Source organism: Corylus avellana, chromosome ca1 (genome assembly GCF_901000735.1).
Source record: "Corylus avellana chromosome ca1, CavTom2PMs-1.0".
Lineage (NCBI taxonomy): Eukaryota > Viridiplantae > Streptophyta > Magnoliopsida > Fagales > Betulaceae > Corylus > Corylus avellana.
Window position 1 is genome coordinate 46,399,874 of NC_081541.1, and position 15,025 is coordinate 46,414,898.

General features: G+C 32.6%; 1 protein-coding gene across 2 annotated transcripts; it reads right to left on the reverse strand.

Annotated features, from left to right (window-relative positions):
- Positions 1–1,074: 1,074 nt before the first annotated feature.
- LOC132167858 (nuclear transcription factor Y subunit A-1-like) lies at positions 1,075–6,165 on the reverse strand. Of its 2 annotated transcripts, none has more exons than XM_059578893.1 (7): positions 6,019–6,165; positions 5,050–5,327; positions 3,414–3,526; positions 3,170–3,262; positions 2,508–2,672; positions 1,542–1,970; positions 1,075–1,434 (listed from the first exon to the last, which is right to left on the reverse strand). In XM_059578893.1, the coding sequence occupies exons 2-6, from the start codon at positions 5,312–5,314 to the stop codon at positions 1,554–1,556; spliced, it is 1,053 nt and encodes a 350-aa protein (XP_059434876.1). In that variant the 5' UTR covers positions 5,315–5,327; positions 6,019–6,165; the 3' UTR covers positions 1,075–1,434; positions 1,542–1,553. The 2 variants fall into 2 exon arrangements, with proteins under 2 accessions (XP_059434876.1, XP_059434877.1); XM_059578894.1 differs by having other exon boundaries at positions 3,191–3,262; positions 6,019–6,163.
- Positions 6,166–15,025: the final 8,860 nt, after the last annotated feature.

A 15,025-nucleotide genomic window follows, 5' to 3' on the forward strand; every position in this document is an offset into this window, starting at 1 on the left:
CATACAAAACAAAAAAAAAACAAAAAAAAAAAAAAAACATAAACAAATACAAGCATAACATAAAAACCCAAACTTGCAACTACCGCACGGAAAGGTGAAAGTCAAGTGGACGGATAGAATAACTAGTTATGTTTGCCACGTGATTTGAACTGATTTTTCAGTTCAAATCAATTCCCTGAAACCAAGTGATTTGAACTGATTTTCAGTTACTATTCCTAATGCACAACACCGTAAGGCCGACTTGATCCTTCAAATGCTCTCTGAATCAGCATGACACAACACACCCACATACCAGTTTGTCAATAAAGTGTGACGGTAATGTATGTTGATGTCATACGAATGTTTTGGATACGGTTTTTGCTTGTTTAGGCCGACACACTCAATGGTCAACTGCTGAACTAACTCAACTCAGCAGCCATTAACTAAATGATAATAACCACAAACAAACTCATCCTCAGAATTATGAAAAAGGTGATCTTCATTCACCCCCTCAATTCAACGGTCCTTGCACGCTTATGCACACTTGTTTGGGCATAAAATAATGTTATTCTTCATATCTATTTATGATACTCATGTTAAACCGGCTAACGTAACATATTTTAAGTGGCTTTTCAACCACTTTAGTTGGAAAATATGATTCTATTCATTTTATTTGAACTGGATAATATTCAATTAGTTATAGTAAAATTGATAAAAATACCGTTTCAATATAACTAACTGGATATTATCCAGTTCATTTGAACTGGAGAGAATCCTGTTACTTTAGTCGGTGTGACATGAGTGTGAAGAATAACATTACTCTTAGGCATATAGACGATATGGAAAATGAATCAAATGACAAACAAAAGTTCCATTCAATGATAGATTGATAGTATGCATCTGCCCTTTGTGCTTTGCATCTTTGCTGTCCCCTATCGAATCTCACATGTGATGCCACCCAATGGAAGGTGTTGGCATCTTACTATCAAAAAAACAAGGTCGATGTACTTGTTCTTCATCAAAACAATCAGCACATCCAACGTATCAATTAAGACAAACACTACATAAAATATGCAATGACCCAGACAGCAACTCTTAACATTGTCAACATTTAACATTATTATTGTAGAAGAAGCAAACCCTTTGTCATAAACAAGTAAGTTTTTACGATTCTGAAACACTCATACCTAGATTGTTAAAATGGTACACATTCATAAGTATTTCTTACTTGAAAAGTTAGAACTTTCTCTCTTTTTTACACTAGGGTTGAATGGAAGAGAAATGTATGAACTGCAGAAAGATCACAGCAGCTAGTCCACCACATATTTGTCTCCTCCCATCTCACCCCAGTAAAGACAAGAAACCTAGATATAAGCCAAGAATGAATTGCCTGAGAAACACAACACAAGGAGGGTTTCTGTCCAAGCTGGAAGGGGCGAACGCCTTCAGGTTCACCTGCACAACATAATCTCATGAGACACTACATTCCCAAGTAAATTATTACATTGGATATCAAAGAGTCATTAGTACTGAACTGGTAAAGCAATTCTGGAAGCACCCACCTTCAGAGAATTTCATTTAATGGGGCGCACCCCATGTGTGAGCCCATTTGCCTGCATGCTCTCTCTCTGCTGACCCAAGTAGCATCCCCCCTCCTTAACATCACTAAACAGGGAATGGTAAGTCGACGACAGATCATGACCATTGCCATTACCATTGGATGAATTGCGAGCTTCATGCACATTGTGAACTACGGACCAGGATCCTTCTTGCTGATTACGTGAGGACTTCAAATTCCCATTGCCATTGGTGGGCAAGCACTCAGTACCAGATGAACTGATCCGTTGCATTGAAGGGTTAGCACCCACGTTCATGCCTTCTTCTGAAGTGGGATCGGCAACATTATCGAGCTTTTTTGTATTAAGAAAGCGACCCCCACAACCTCTTGCTCTTCTCAAAGCATGTTGGTGTCGAGACTCGTGGAGATATGGCTGGCACATGAAACAGTCATACAATGTCAAGAATCCTTCTGGGTCATTCTAAATCTTCAAAAGTTGTACAAACATATATAAACAAACTATTTTGCCTTATCTCCAAGACCATACTTGCTAATACCTAGTTAAAGAATGAACCAAGCATTAAGAAATCTGTTATTCAAAGAGGAAAACACACACACACACACGAGTAATTCCTAATGGATCCCCTCTGCAAGGGCACCAACCAAGCTATGAAACCTATCATGGGACCTGCCAGCACACGTACACGTACACGTGAAGTTTTAATTGCTGTTCGCAAGGGGCCATATGAAGCTACAAAAACTAGAAGGAAACTTGCCAAGAATGAAGATATTTAACATGAAGAAAAAAGAACTTTGACCAAAAGCAGAGAGAGAGTGAAAGTTGCATCAACCACACACTGCATTTGTTTCCTCTCTATGATGACTAATCAATATTATGCCTTCTACTTTTTTGTCATCCCATACAGTAGCACAGCCCAGAGAAGAAAAACATTATAAAAATTAATTTTACCTTTCGAACTTTTATCGCTTTCTTCTCAAGCTCAGCCTTAGCACGTGATTGTCTTCGTCTCAGAATACCATGATATTGTTTTGCATTTACATAGACAGGTTCCTCTTCCATTTCAAGGGGTAAAGGCATTCTAGCATGACGCATTCCATATAACTGAGGAGTTAACTGGCATCAAACCAGGTATTGTCAGAATATTGTAGTGTCCTAATACAGTTCATTAAAAAGAACTACTCCAAACACTAAGCACCATAGCCACTAATCATGGAAATTGAGTTTCTTATAAAAGTGTACGCAGAAATCATAAATGCATAATCTTTTGTCAAGAGGATCTTCAATATAATAGTACTGGTCAGTTTTTATTAAAGTGAGTGATTAACATCAATTTTCATGATCTTCCAGCACTCACTTTTGGTATGAATTAAAATTTGTTCAGCAAAGATACATCAGAGCACCACTCATCACATAAACAATATATGTTTTCTGAAGCAGTATGCACAATTTATGCAAATATATATGCACAAGTGACATAATTTCATCCTAAACAGGGCAGTGAAAAGCTCCCCTCTTTTAAGTAACAAAGATAAGGCATTTTCTATGAAAAAGCATGTTCGATCAAAAACATTAATACTACTGTCCTTCAAGGTCCCTTACATAGAACATACACTGGACTGCAGATTGCATACCATAGCTTGGGGACCATAAGAAGCCAACATTCCGCCATACTGTGGATCCGAATACGGATATGATGTCAATACCTGCATAAATCATGAGGAAAAATAGTACAATCTTGTTCTTTATCCCAAAAACAATTATGTGAAGTCCCAGATTATTAATTAACCATCTAAATGTGTATGTCTTTGATGTTTGAGAGAGAAAGAGAGAGAGAGAGAGATGAGCAGGTCTTACAATTGAGTGACCAACAAGTTCCATCTGGGAGTTTGGATCAAGGTGTTTGCCCATTTTAGGTGTCAAGGATGGAACATGGTTAATATGTTGGTGCTCTTGCCCAATATTAGCATCTGATATTAAATGAAACTTGAAGATCAATATGATACTCTGCATGTGTGAACATGTGTGATCATATAGCAGGAATTCATCACAAACGTAAGAAGAAGATAACATTACACTAAATCAGAATATTGAGATAAAAATTTAAAGAAATTAAGGTATCAGATTTTAACATATAATAAATGTTCCGTGCACATTTTGGTATAATCTATTGCATTGCATTTTTAAACTTAATATATCTTAAATCACAGGGATCTGTGGACCGACATTTTTTTCCCCTGTTTGGGAATATCTGGTGGGTTAGTTTGATGAATGTTCCTAGGAGAATTCCAGCAGAGTTGCTCAGGAAAAAGAAAAGGAGAAAAAAAAAAAAAAAAAAAACCAGCAGAGTTTCAGGGAGAAGAAATTTGGACATGCACCTTGGGGATGACACAGTCAGAGGATCATGGGGCAAATAATAGGAAAATGATAGAAGAGAGCTGTTTGAATTTTACAATAGGACTGAAACACTGTTTGGACATTGGAAGACCCTTAAAAGCTAAGAGCCTTGGAGCCCTGTATTCCATCTACGAGAAACTTCGGTGTCATAGAAAAATATGGCAGTCATGGCAACAAGGTGAAATTGGGAACAGAATCATCATCAACAATTGATGTTTTGTTCAGAGATGACCCACATTTGCACCTCTTTGCACTAACTCCCAAAAACTGAAGCACAAAAATATGACTTTCAATTTCTTGGTCTGCTTGCTGCTACAGTCAGCTTCACATTGCCCCAACTGAAAGAAAAACAGGAGAGAGAAAAAGAGAAGAAAAAAAAAAACTACATGCCCTTAAATACCAGAGAACAAGATCTCAATCCTTCTAAATTTCAATTCAAGAACAATAATCATATAGATGCCTATATATGCATATATTCAGAATAATTTAACAGATTAGGAGGAGTAACTCCTGTGCTATCCACATCACATCAAGTAAATGTCTTTCCCCTTTTTCTAGGTAAAAATCCATCTTATTGAGAATTTCAATGTTCTCAAGAGTCGGTCAGCCCATTAAATACCTCGAATTTCCATTTGGCAATCTTTACGGTCCATCCAGACTAAATGCAGGCCACCATGAGGGATCTCTCAAAAATTTTAGAAAACAAGATAATTTCGTTGTTCATTAATTAGGAGCATATTTCTATCTTTTTTCTCCTCTACCTTTCAGCAATAAAAGATCTTCCACCAAAAGCAATATTTCTGTTCTTCTTTCCAAAGTAAGCTTTTGTTTTTATTAAATTACAAAGTCTATATGGAAAAAAAAAAAAAATATATCCAAATATTTTTTATTAAATTACAAAGTAGTAAGCTTTCTATCTTCTTTCAGTAGCAATTACCAACCATTTGGATATAGAGAAACATTTTTTCAAGTTCAAACACCATACAGTTCATTGCATCCAATACTGGTAAAAACACACACAGCCATACATAGAAAATTATAAGAATATCTTCACAAGACAATTCAATTAAGAGAGAACAGTTCAAATGATAACTACCAGATTGGGATGCTACAGTTCCCTGTGTTTCTTTGTTAAATTTAGCTCCATCATCCGGCAGACCATTTGCTTTCGACTGAATAGCTCCATTCCTAACAAAACCATTTAGGTGTTCCATTGAAGATGATTTCAAAGCATTTTCACCCAGGGACCCACTGTTCCCCATGCCACGCCACCAGGGTTGGGAGTAAGCGGCCGACTGCAACACAGTCTGCCCACCATGTTCTAACCGTCCAAGCTCATTTCCAGGCTTTGCCGGCATCATTCACAATTTCCTCCTTCAACCCAAAAATTAAAAATTAAAAATTTAAATAAAAAAAATAAAAAAAAAATTGAAATGAAACGAAATAAAGTTTGATTTTTTACCAAAATAAACCAAAAAAATATTGGGCAAGTTTTGGAATCTACGTGTAAACAAAAAGAGCACATGCATGCTCAACAAAATGAAGAAAAATATTACAACACAAAGGAGTATAATAAAGTCAATGTCTAATCAAATACAAACCAGTATTTCAGGGTTGAACAGATACTAAACTGTTTCTGTTGTTTGGTAGCTGAGAAATTGAGAAGAAATCAGAGAAATTTTGAATTCAGCTTAATACAACTATTTAGCTACAGTAAACCAGAATTTCTCATCTGGGTATATCTATTTCCACTCCAAATTCTGCTACATCCACACGCAACTTCGTCTCCCACAATATATAACTAGTACGGACTCAGAAAAACAAAAAATTTAAAAAAAAAAAAAGTTGAGGAATTTTGACAACCCTTTTCATTTACAAGCCTAAAAGGCTCAAACTTTTCTCTTCTTTTCCTCGGTTTTCTCAACAACAAAACAGAGGCCAACAAAAGAATTAAAACCCAAAAAAGAAAAAAAGCAAGAATTCTGATCAAACTTTTGAATCGAAGTCCAGAAAGTGCATGGAAATTCGAAGAGATATGAGAGGAAATTATTGGGGGAGAACTTACTGTTGGGTGCGATCACCAAAGATGCTTCGATTTTTCACAAGTCGAAGCTCATCGGACTGAGTCTATCTTTTCTCTCTCCTTCCCCCTCTCTCTCTCTCTCTCTCTCTGTGCAACCTTAAAGACAGACAGTGGAGGGTGACGGAGAAAGAGAATAAAATTACTTAAATTTTATTTACAACAAAAAGAAAAGTCTTTTCAAAGGTTTTCAATAAATGTTATTAGAATTTCTGCTTCGCTGTTAACACAAAAGTCGCTCTCTGTCTCCGTTTAAGGAAGAAAAAAACAAAACTTATTTTCAAAGTTATTCATGTCTATATAAGGTATACAAAGTGGGGTGGCCGGACGAAAATAGCCCTTTCTTTATATATTTCTTTCATTTATCTAGTTTTTTTAAAAATAAAAAATAAAAATAAATCTCCTAGATATTTATTATTAGGGTCAAATGCATAATTGGCATCACCCTTTCAAATCGGGTTGAAAAAAAAAAATTCTTGAAGCCTAAGGATTGGGTGAGAATGATAAAGTTCAAACTGCAAGTCTCGACCAAACTATATACGCCATGCAAATGAACAAAAGAAAAATTCATACAAGTCTACCACCTAGATCAACATAACAATGCGGAAATAAATTCAAACCGCTCATAATCCAACTAAGTAAATGCTCTATAAAAGGAAGGTCCATACAAGCCATTTCATCTCCCTTACCCCCCAAGACAAAAGATCATATGAAGTTGAGCTCCAATCTGAAAATAAAACATTAAATGAAAAAATAAAGTGAATGGATAAGAGAGAAGCCGACAATGATTTGATTTCATATGGATCTCCACCGGGTTATCCGTTACTTGGTTGGGTCTACACAATCTTGAGGAAGGTGGCATTCATGCAGCAAAAGAATCTAGCCGTAGAAAAACTCTTTAACAAGAGATGTAAATTACTAAACTAGTAGTTCTATTTCATTAACTAACTTCCAACTCTATTTCTTTCATGTAATCTCTATCTAAAGCCTTCAAGCTATTAATAAAATATATGAGGAAATTATTAATTATTCAACTCTCGTAGCTGATTTGAAAAAGTTATAAGAATTTTCTCAAATAGTCAAAACTACCATAATTTTTTCATTGCGTGCCCATAACACAAAAGTCGAAAACTTACAAAACAAAGAAAAAACTATCGGAATGATGCCGGCCTAATAGCTGGTGCAATGGCAAATCGAAATTTTTTTTAGAGAGATCCTTAATAGATTACCTTTTTTTTTTGTGGCTATTTTATACACCATATTTGTTTTGAGGTTGTGTGACCCTTCTTATGCAAGATTTTTTTAGATAATCGTGGTGGATAAATGATATATAATGGACAAGTACCCAATTTGTATCCACCAAAGCTGATGTAGCGTGGTCTCCATAACATTTGGTAGATGAAAATAGATTTTTTGGTTAGGGAGACCATATAACATCAACTTTTAGTGGATGAATAATGTTACTTGTCCGCTATATAACATTTATAGTTGTGGGTATGTTTCTTGGTTTTTCATCTCCTATCGGGCGTATAGACTTCACGACTTTTTAGTTAAGTGGGCACTTGGTTATTTGTTTCCATACCACTAATTATGATTAAAATTACATAATTTTTATACAATATGATGGTGGTTAAAAACTTAAAGTGGTCTTGAGGATTAATATTGTATTAGTTTTTATTAACATGAGGTAAGAGTCCAGTAAGAATGTATAGTTCAAAATAATACTATTTGTGGCACACACATATATAATATTTGCTAATTTTTAACATTATCATGTTTTTTTTTTTTTTTTTCTCATTAACAGCAAAATGATTCTTGAGTCCGTCCATACCAGCATATTCACTAAATTTAAAGGTAAAGTGTTTATTTTATAAAACAAAGGACAAGTCAAATTGTGAGATTATTGGTTGGTGCAACGATAAAGTCATCAACCTTGTAAATTACCCATTTGAATAAATTAAGAAAACAAAAAAAAAAATACTAAAGAATAAAACCTAGGTTTATTGGTAACATTATTGATTAAAGAATTGTCGAATTAGATTCCTAACTTATTTGACATAAAGTATCTTGATGCCTTTGTTGATATGATAGGGTTGAATGAGTCTAAAGTCATATATATCAACACGAAAAACCCCAATACCGGATGAAGTTTCCGTTTAAATTGGGTCGAAGAACATTCTTAGAATCCAGTCTATTAAATTGACATCTGCTCTTAAAGCATGTGATCTTCACTTGCATTTTTAATATAGTAATGTTTGAAACCATATTTTTGTCTCGCAATGATCCTATAATGTTGACAATGACAATCCTAATCAACCTTTTGATCACTCTTTCTTAAATAAAAATAAAAATAAATCCAATGATTGGTTGGAATCTTGGAACTGATACAACAACATTGTGAAATACTCATGAAATAAAAATACTAAATACTGCATTCACACGCCACCCCATCTCATTAAGCTGATGTGACAATGCCCATCAGTCATTTGATTTGATTTTAACAACAACTGATCTTATAACTAATGAGCACTGTCACATTAACCCTGTAAAATTATAGTATAGTATTTAACATTGGTCTTAACAAAGGCAATTCCAAAAAATAATGAACACTAACACGTCGGCCCAATAAGATGGGTTGAGACAGGATGTACTAAACAATACTTTAGTGATGTTAGTAACCCCTATGGCATATAAATTATTAAATTAATTAGATAGAAGTTGTGGTCACCATGACAAGTAGGTTAATAGTTATCCTTACTTTAATTTTTCTATTTGTAAATGCCTAAAAAAAATGTCATTTTGACCCTAGGGAGTAGGGATAGGATAAAGAAGACCCTTGTGTATGTATATATATATCTCTTTTCCTAAGAATGCCAAGCGGGCTCTTGTTGCTTACAGTGTTAGACTAGAATCCTCTTGTCACTTTCCACACCAAATAGAATAACAAAACAAAACACATACATAGGCAGGTAAAAGGGCAGGTGAATGTGGACAAAATCACACAACTGTTCACTTTGGTTGTCTTGTCTCCATTGAAATAGCCAAAGAGTTAATTTATTTATTTTTCTTATCTGAATAACTGATTAATTACTTTGTTTAGAACCATATATGGAGCTATTTGTCTACACCCAAAACGACAGGGACCCAAAAATGCATTTATTTTTAATATATATATATATATATATATAAAAAAAAAAAACATATATCAATTTAAGATATTGGATTAAAAAAACTCAATCCGGTCGAAAATAAAAAACTTTATCTTCCCTTACAATAAAAAAGAAAAAAAGAAACCATACAGGGAAACGTTCAAAATAAAAATAAAAAATAAAAAAAAATAAAAAAGAAATGAATTATTAGTTATATCATCTTAAAGTTTTGTGCGTTGAGAAATGCTACACTTTTCAAAAAAAAAATTATAAAATTTGCTATCTAAATGATGTGTCACAATACTATATAATATATTATTTTGAAAAATATGTTACTATCTCATGTTATTGTGGGGCACATCATTTGAAGAGCAAATTTAAAAAAAAAATGTTTGGAAATGTAGCATTCCTCCCACACATTTGCTAGCCTAAAACTATATTCTTTGTGTTCAATTCATCTGTGTCAGCACCATTAACCCCAATGTGAGCAATCTACAAGCCTGCTTTCGTAGCTTAGTTGCCGACTTGCTGGTATAGATTTTGGGTAAAAAGAAAATAAATACTTTTCAGGCCCAACAAAGAAGAGATACAGAAGGAAAGCTTCTCCTTAAGTCTAGGGTGACATTTTTTTTTTTTTTTTTCAAGAAAGAGCATTTTGAACTTATGAGACAATTACTTAATTTCTCTATTTCGATCGGGATTCATTTTATGGTTAAGATTCGATTTCACATATCTAATGGTGTATGCGTTGTTACGTCGAAGTAAAATTTTAAATAACGTGACACCATGTATACCGTTAGATGCAACAACCGCAAATAGAAAGGTGCCAACCCAATGCTATGGTCGTTTGTACTTCAGAACTTATTTGTATTGTTAAAACTTAAAAGTACATGTACCTAGCTAGCTATTAGCTTTTAGTTCATGGTAGAATCAAATTTTAAATCCTGCTGTTTGGCAACTTATAATTGGATTTGTGATGTCCTCAAGGGATAGCTCAATCGGCTGTGAACCACGCTTCATAAAGCGGAGATCACTAGTTCGAATCCCCCCTCCCCCTTCCCTTGTGTGGACATGTCAAAAAAAAAAAAAAAATTGGATTTGTGAATAGGCACGATAGTATAAGTTTTTGGCATTGTTTACCAAGAAAGTTTTACCCGAGTTTCACCTTGTCTTTTTTATTTTTTCTTTGTGGTTTAATTACCATTATTATAGTAAAATAAATTTTCAAATCTCATTCGTTTCAAATTAAATCATTTGACACTATTAAAAATCAAAGCCTATAATTAAATCGTCAATAACAAATTCAAAATCATTCATAATAAATATCGATTTATTCATAAGGTATCTCTAAAATAATCATTTCCTCCATAAAACATGTATTCCTCCAAAATTAATATTTAGGAAATAATTTCGGGTATTACACAATATAGCATATAATTATAGTCTATAGGTAGCAAATTAACAGTATGTTATTATGTATAAATAGATAATAAAAACTATAGTATATGTATAATATGAGCAAGTTATAAGTATAGTATACTATGTATGTTAATAATATTAATATATAACACACATATATAATAATATAATAACATACATAGAAATATTATTTTAAATAAAAAAAATTAAAAAATTAAAAAATTATATAAAATAAAAAAATAAATAAAAATAAATAAAAAAAATAAAAAAGGTGGTCCTTATTTTTCTTACCCGATTTTTATAAAATAGTATTCACTTAAGACCAAAAGAACAGCTAGCATTTTCCTTTTCTTTCACTTAAAATTGGTTGAGAGATAATCTTGTTTAATACTTGGACGATAGAGGGGGCGGCTGCCCTGCCTAGGGTATTTCTTGTCCTTTTTGCTTGTTTATTTACATGCATGTGGTATTATTCTTACTTTTTGTACAAATCATTCCCCTACATTATTAATTATAAAATCTATTTCAAAATCAGTGATATGAGCATATAACTTTGAGATATGGTTTGTTTGTCTATTTGGGTGGACTTTCTTCTTTCTTTTTTTCTAAGCAAAGTGGGTGGACTTAAACTGAGCAAAAGTATCATTTGTCGGCCAACTAAAATATCATATGTAGCAAGCCAAGCTTGTCCACCAGCCCCCAACCCACCACCATCCGCGTCCCCTCCCTCCCCCCTCCTCTACAATATTGCATTATTACTAGTTAGGGAAACCCATGGCAAACATAGCTTTAATTAGGGGTGGGCAAATTAACCGTTACCGTTTAATCGGCCGTCTACCGGCTTCGACCGAACCGATATAAACCGTAGCCGATATGCCGATATCCTTATCGGTTAAAAAAAGTATACCGGAATTCGGTCCGGTCCCGTCCGGTCCGGTTAAGCGGTTCTTATCGGTTAACCGATTTAACCGATAAGAAACCGGAATTTTTTTATTTTTTATTTTTTTTTTATAATTCTAGTCCCAAAACGGCGCCGTTTAGTCTTTTAGAGAGGTTTCCAAATTCCCACAAGTGACACAGGTTTCCGAATTTGTGTAATGGTGTTGCCCATGACTTATTTTCCTTTTGCTAAGTGACTTTAATTAGTTAATACTTTGTTTATTATTCATTAATGAATTTTATTTTAATTTGGGTTTGGGTAGGTTTGATGTTTTTTTTTTTAAGTGATGGCATTTGATGGGATTTCTTTGCCTTTGGTAAAAACATTTTTCATTAACTAGTTTTGCTAGTCTAATTAGCATTCATTATGTTAATTAGTCCATTTGCTTTGAAAAAATGTATTTTATAATATTAAAAAAAAAAAAAAAAAGTTGAAGTGGATCAATATAAAAAAGTTTCAATTTTTAGCCCAAAAAACAAATATTTGGGTCCCAACAAAAAGTATTTGGTCCCTAAAACAACTCATTTTTAATAAGTTATTTTAGCCCAACAAAAAATATTTGGGCTCTCAAAAGTAAAAAAAACTCATTTTTAGTTTTTGGCCCAACAAAATAAATCAAGATAAAGCTCTTGGTTAAATCGGTTAACCGGTTTAACCGGACCGTTTAACCGTGTACCGTTTTAACCGAAATTATCGGTTAAAATTCTTATTGGTTCGGTATCGGTTAATAAACCGTTTAACCGAAAATTATCGGTTAATAACCAATAAGGTCCTTAACCGAACCGTTTTGACCGATACCCAGGCCTACTTCGCATCTTGTTTTTTCTTGCATTTATTTGTGTGTGTGTTTTTTTTTTTTTGAGTAAAAGTTTGGAATATGAAAAAAATATTTGTTTTTTTTTTTTTGAGTAATTATTTTGCAGTCATTTTAATTCACAATATTTTTTTTTTAATACAATTTTTCTTGAACCCTATAAATATTGTTTAATTTATTTTGCTAATTGTTTAATACGCCACAAAAGAAAGGCAAATCGTCCAATCAAACACTTTTTTAGCTTAATTAGGATGAATAATTGATGTAAATAAATAGATGAAGTTAGATTTAAAAGGGATTAGAGTATTGGTATAAGGAAGATTATAGTCTTTTTATAAGACTTTGAAATATAATGTGGCATTTAAAATTATTAATAAATTAAAATTAAATAGTAATCATTTAAAATTCAATAATAATTTTAAAATTTACGTCATATTTGAGATGACTCTAAAAACACTCTAATACTTCTTATATCATTAATAGATTTAATTTATTTATTTTTTTCCCGACAAAATAATTATCTCCTTATCGTAGTCTCAAAGTAAATTAAAGAGAGTTTTAGGTGGTACCTAAGGCTTTGTGGACCCAAATTGTCATAGCATAATTCAATTTGACATGTGGCAGGAGTGCCAATGTTACTCCTAGGCCCTAGACTATCTGCCTCTATGACTCTTGCAGTAGTATTACTACAGCACTACTTTCACTTTCAGCAGTCGAATCAAAATTAAATAAATTGCATATCTTTTTTCGCCCAAAAATAGTTAGAATTTAAATTGGATTCCTCATCTATAGTTTTTTTTTTGTTTGAAATTTGATTAAACTATATTATTTCATCAACGGTTGTTAACTCAACCCATAAGCTTTTGAAATTTGAATAAATAATCCAGATAAAAATAAGGAAAAAAAATACAAATGTGATTTAGCTCGTTACGGTGTTAAAATAAATTTAGAGGTTATGAGGTTTGTCAAAAAATTAATATTGTTTTTGTAGTTAAATTTCATCAAAAAAATTTGATAAATTCCTTTAGGTGCCACTTGAACACCAATAAAATAACGACATGTGTAACTCTTTATAAAAAAAATATATAAATATATAAAATTAAAAAACTTAAAAAAATTATTTATAAAAAAAAAAAAAAAAAAGGAAAAGAAAGGGGGTGGGTGGCTGCTGGTTTGGCAGCGCCGTCTCTGGCAGCCACCTCTTTCCTTTTATTTTTTATTTTTTTCTTTTTTCTTTTTTAAATTAATTTAAATAATACTCCCTGTATCACTTATAAATAAAATTAAAGAAAATCATTTTTTAAATTTAAATTTTCTTTAAAAAAAAATTATTTTTTGTATTTATAGGGTTCTTATTGATAAATTTATAGATATTTTTATCTTTTTGCTAGTCTTGGGAGACATTGATAATATTTTGCTAATTTTGAGGAAACATTGTCATAATTGAAAGTTTAAAGAAAATATATTGTCAGTTAAATGATAGTTTAAGGGAAGTATGTAGACATTATCCTTCCATTAAACATTTATTACTTCTAACCATAATAGGCTTAAGTAACTGTATGAGTTAGTATTCATTTGTATTAATGGTCCTCTTAAATGTTCTTTTGTTTTCTTACTATTATCTTTTTTATTTTTTTATTTTTTTTTTCCTTTGTTGGGGGTTTCAAACACACTGAAGAGAACGAGAAAGAGAAGACAGCAGCCTAAGATGACCATTAAATCTGTTCCAACTGACTCGTTGAGGGATGTACTTGCTAATGTTGCATAAGTTATTTGATCTTGACAAGCTTGATAACAACACATGTGCGGTCTTTGAGGTTCGACACCTTCAATATAGCCATATCCTACAAGGATTTGTCCTATTGCTAGTGGTTATTTTTATTATTAATATTTTTGGACGCAAGAAGACCACAACAAGTTCTATCTATAATCGTAGATGTTGGGATAATTCTATCTTAATCCCAATTATTAGTGCAGAATATCCCTACACTAAAGAGTACTACTAAAGCAAACAACAAAACAACCTACTATTAGAGTAGAATATCCAACCCAAGACCCCAATTATCACAAAACATAAACTTTGTAACTATAAAAAAATAGAATGTAAACCAAATCCCATAAATGTACTTTGTAAAATTCCTTAACTTTAATATGATCCATTTTCTTAAGTAACATGTTGCAAAACAAATGGGCTTCATCTTCACATCGAAAATACTCACATCACATAAACTTGTCATCTTTATTTTCTATAACTATGTTATTATCAATCCACAAGCTTCGAATATACTTCTTGGTGATAAGGACTAGGAATCCACATAGATACTGGAGCTTCATCAAATCATTGGAGAAGATATTTCATTTAGGAATATATAATTTTTAGAGCTATTTTCGACCATGTTACCGTTGAAGATTTCTCTTGGTGATAAGGACTAGGAATCCACATAGATACTGGAGCTTCATCAAATCATTGGAGAAGATATTTCATTTAGGAATATATAATTTTTAGAGCTATTTTCGACCATGTTACCGTTGAAGATTTCTCTTGGTGATAAGGACTAGGAATCCACATAGATACTGGAGCTTCATCAAATCATTGGAGAAGATATTTCATTTAGGAATATATAATTTTTAGAGCTATTTTCGACCATGTTACCGTTGAAGATTTCTCTT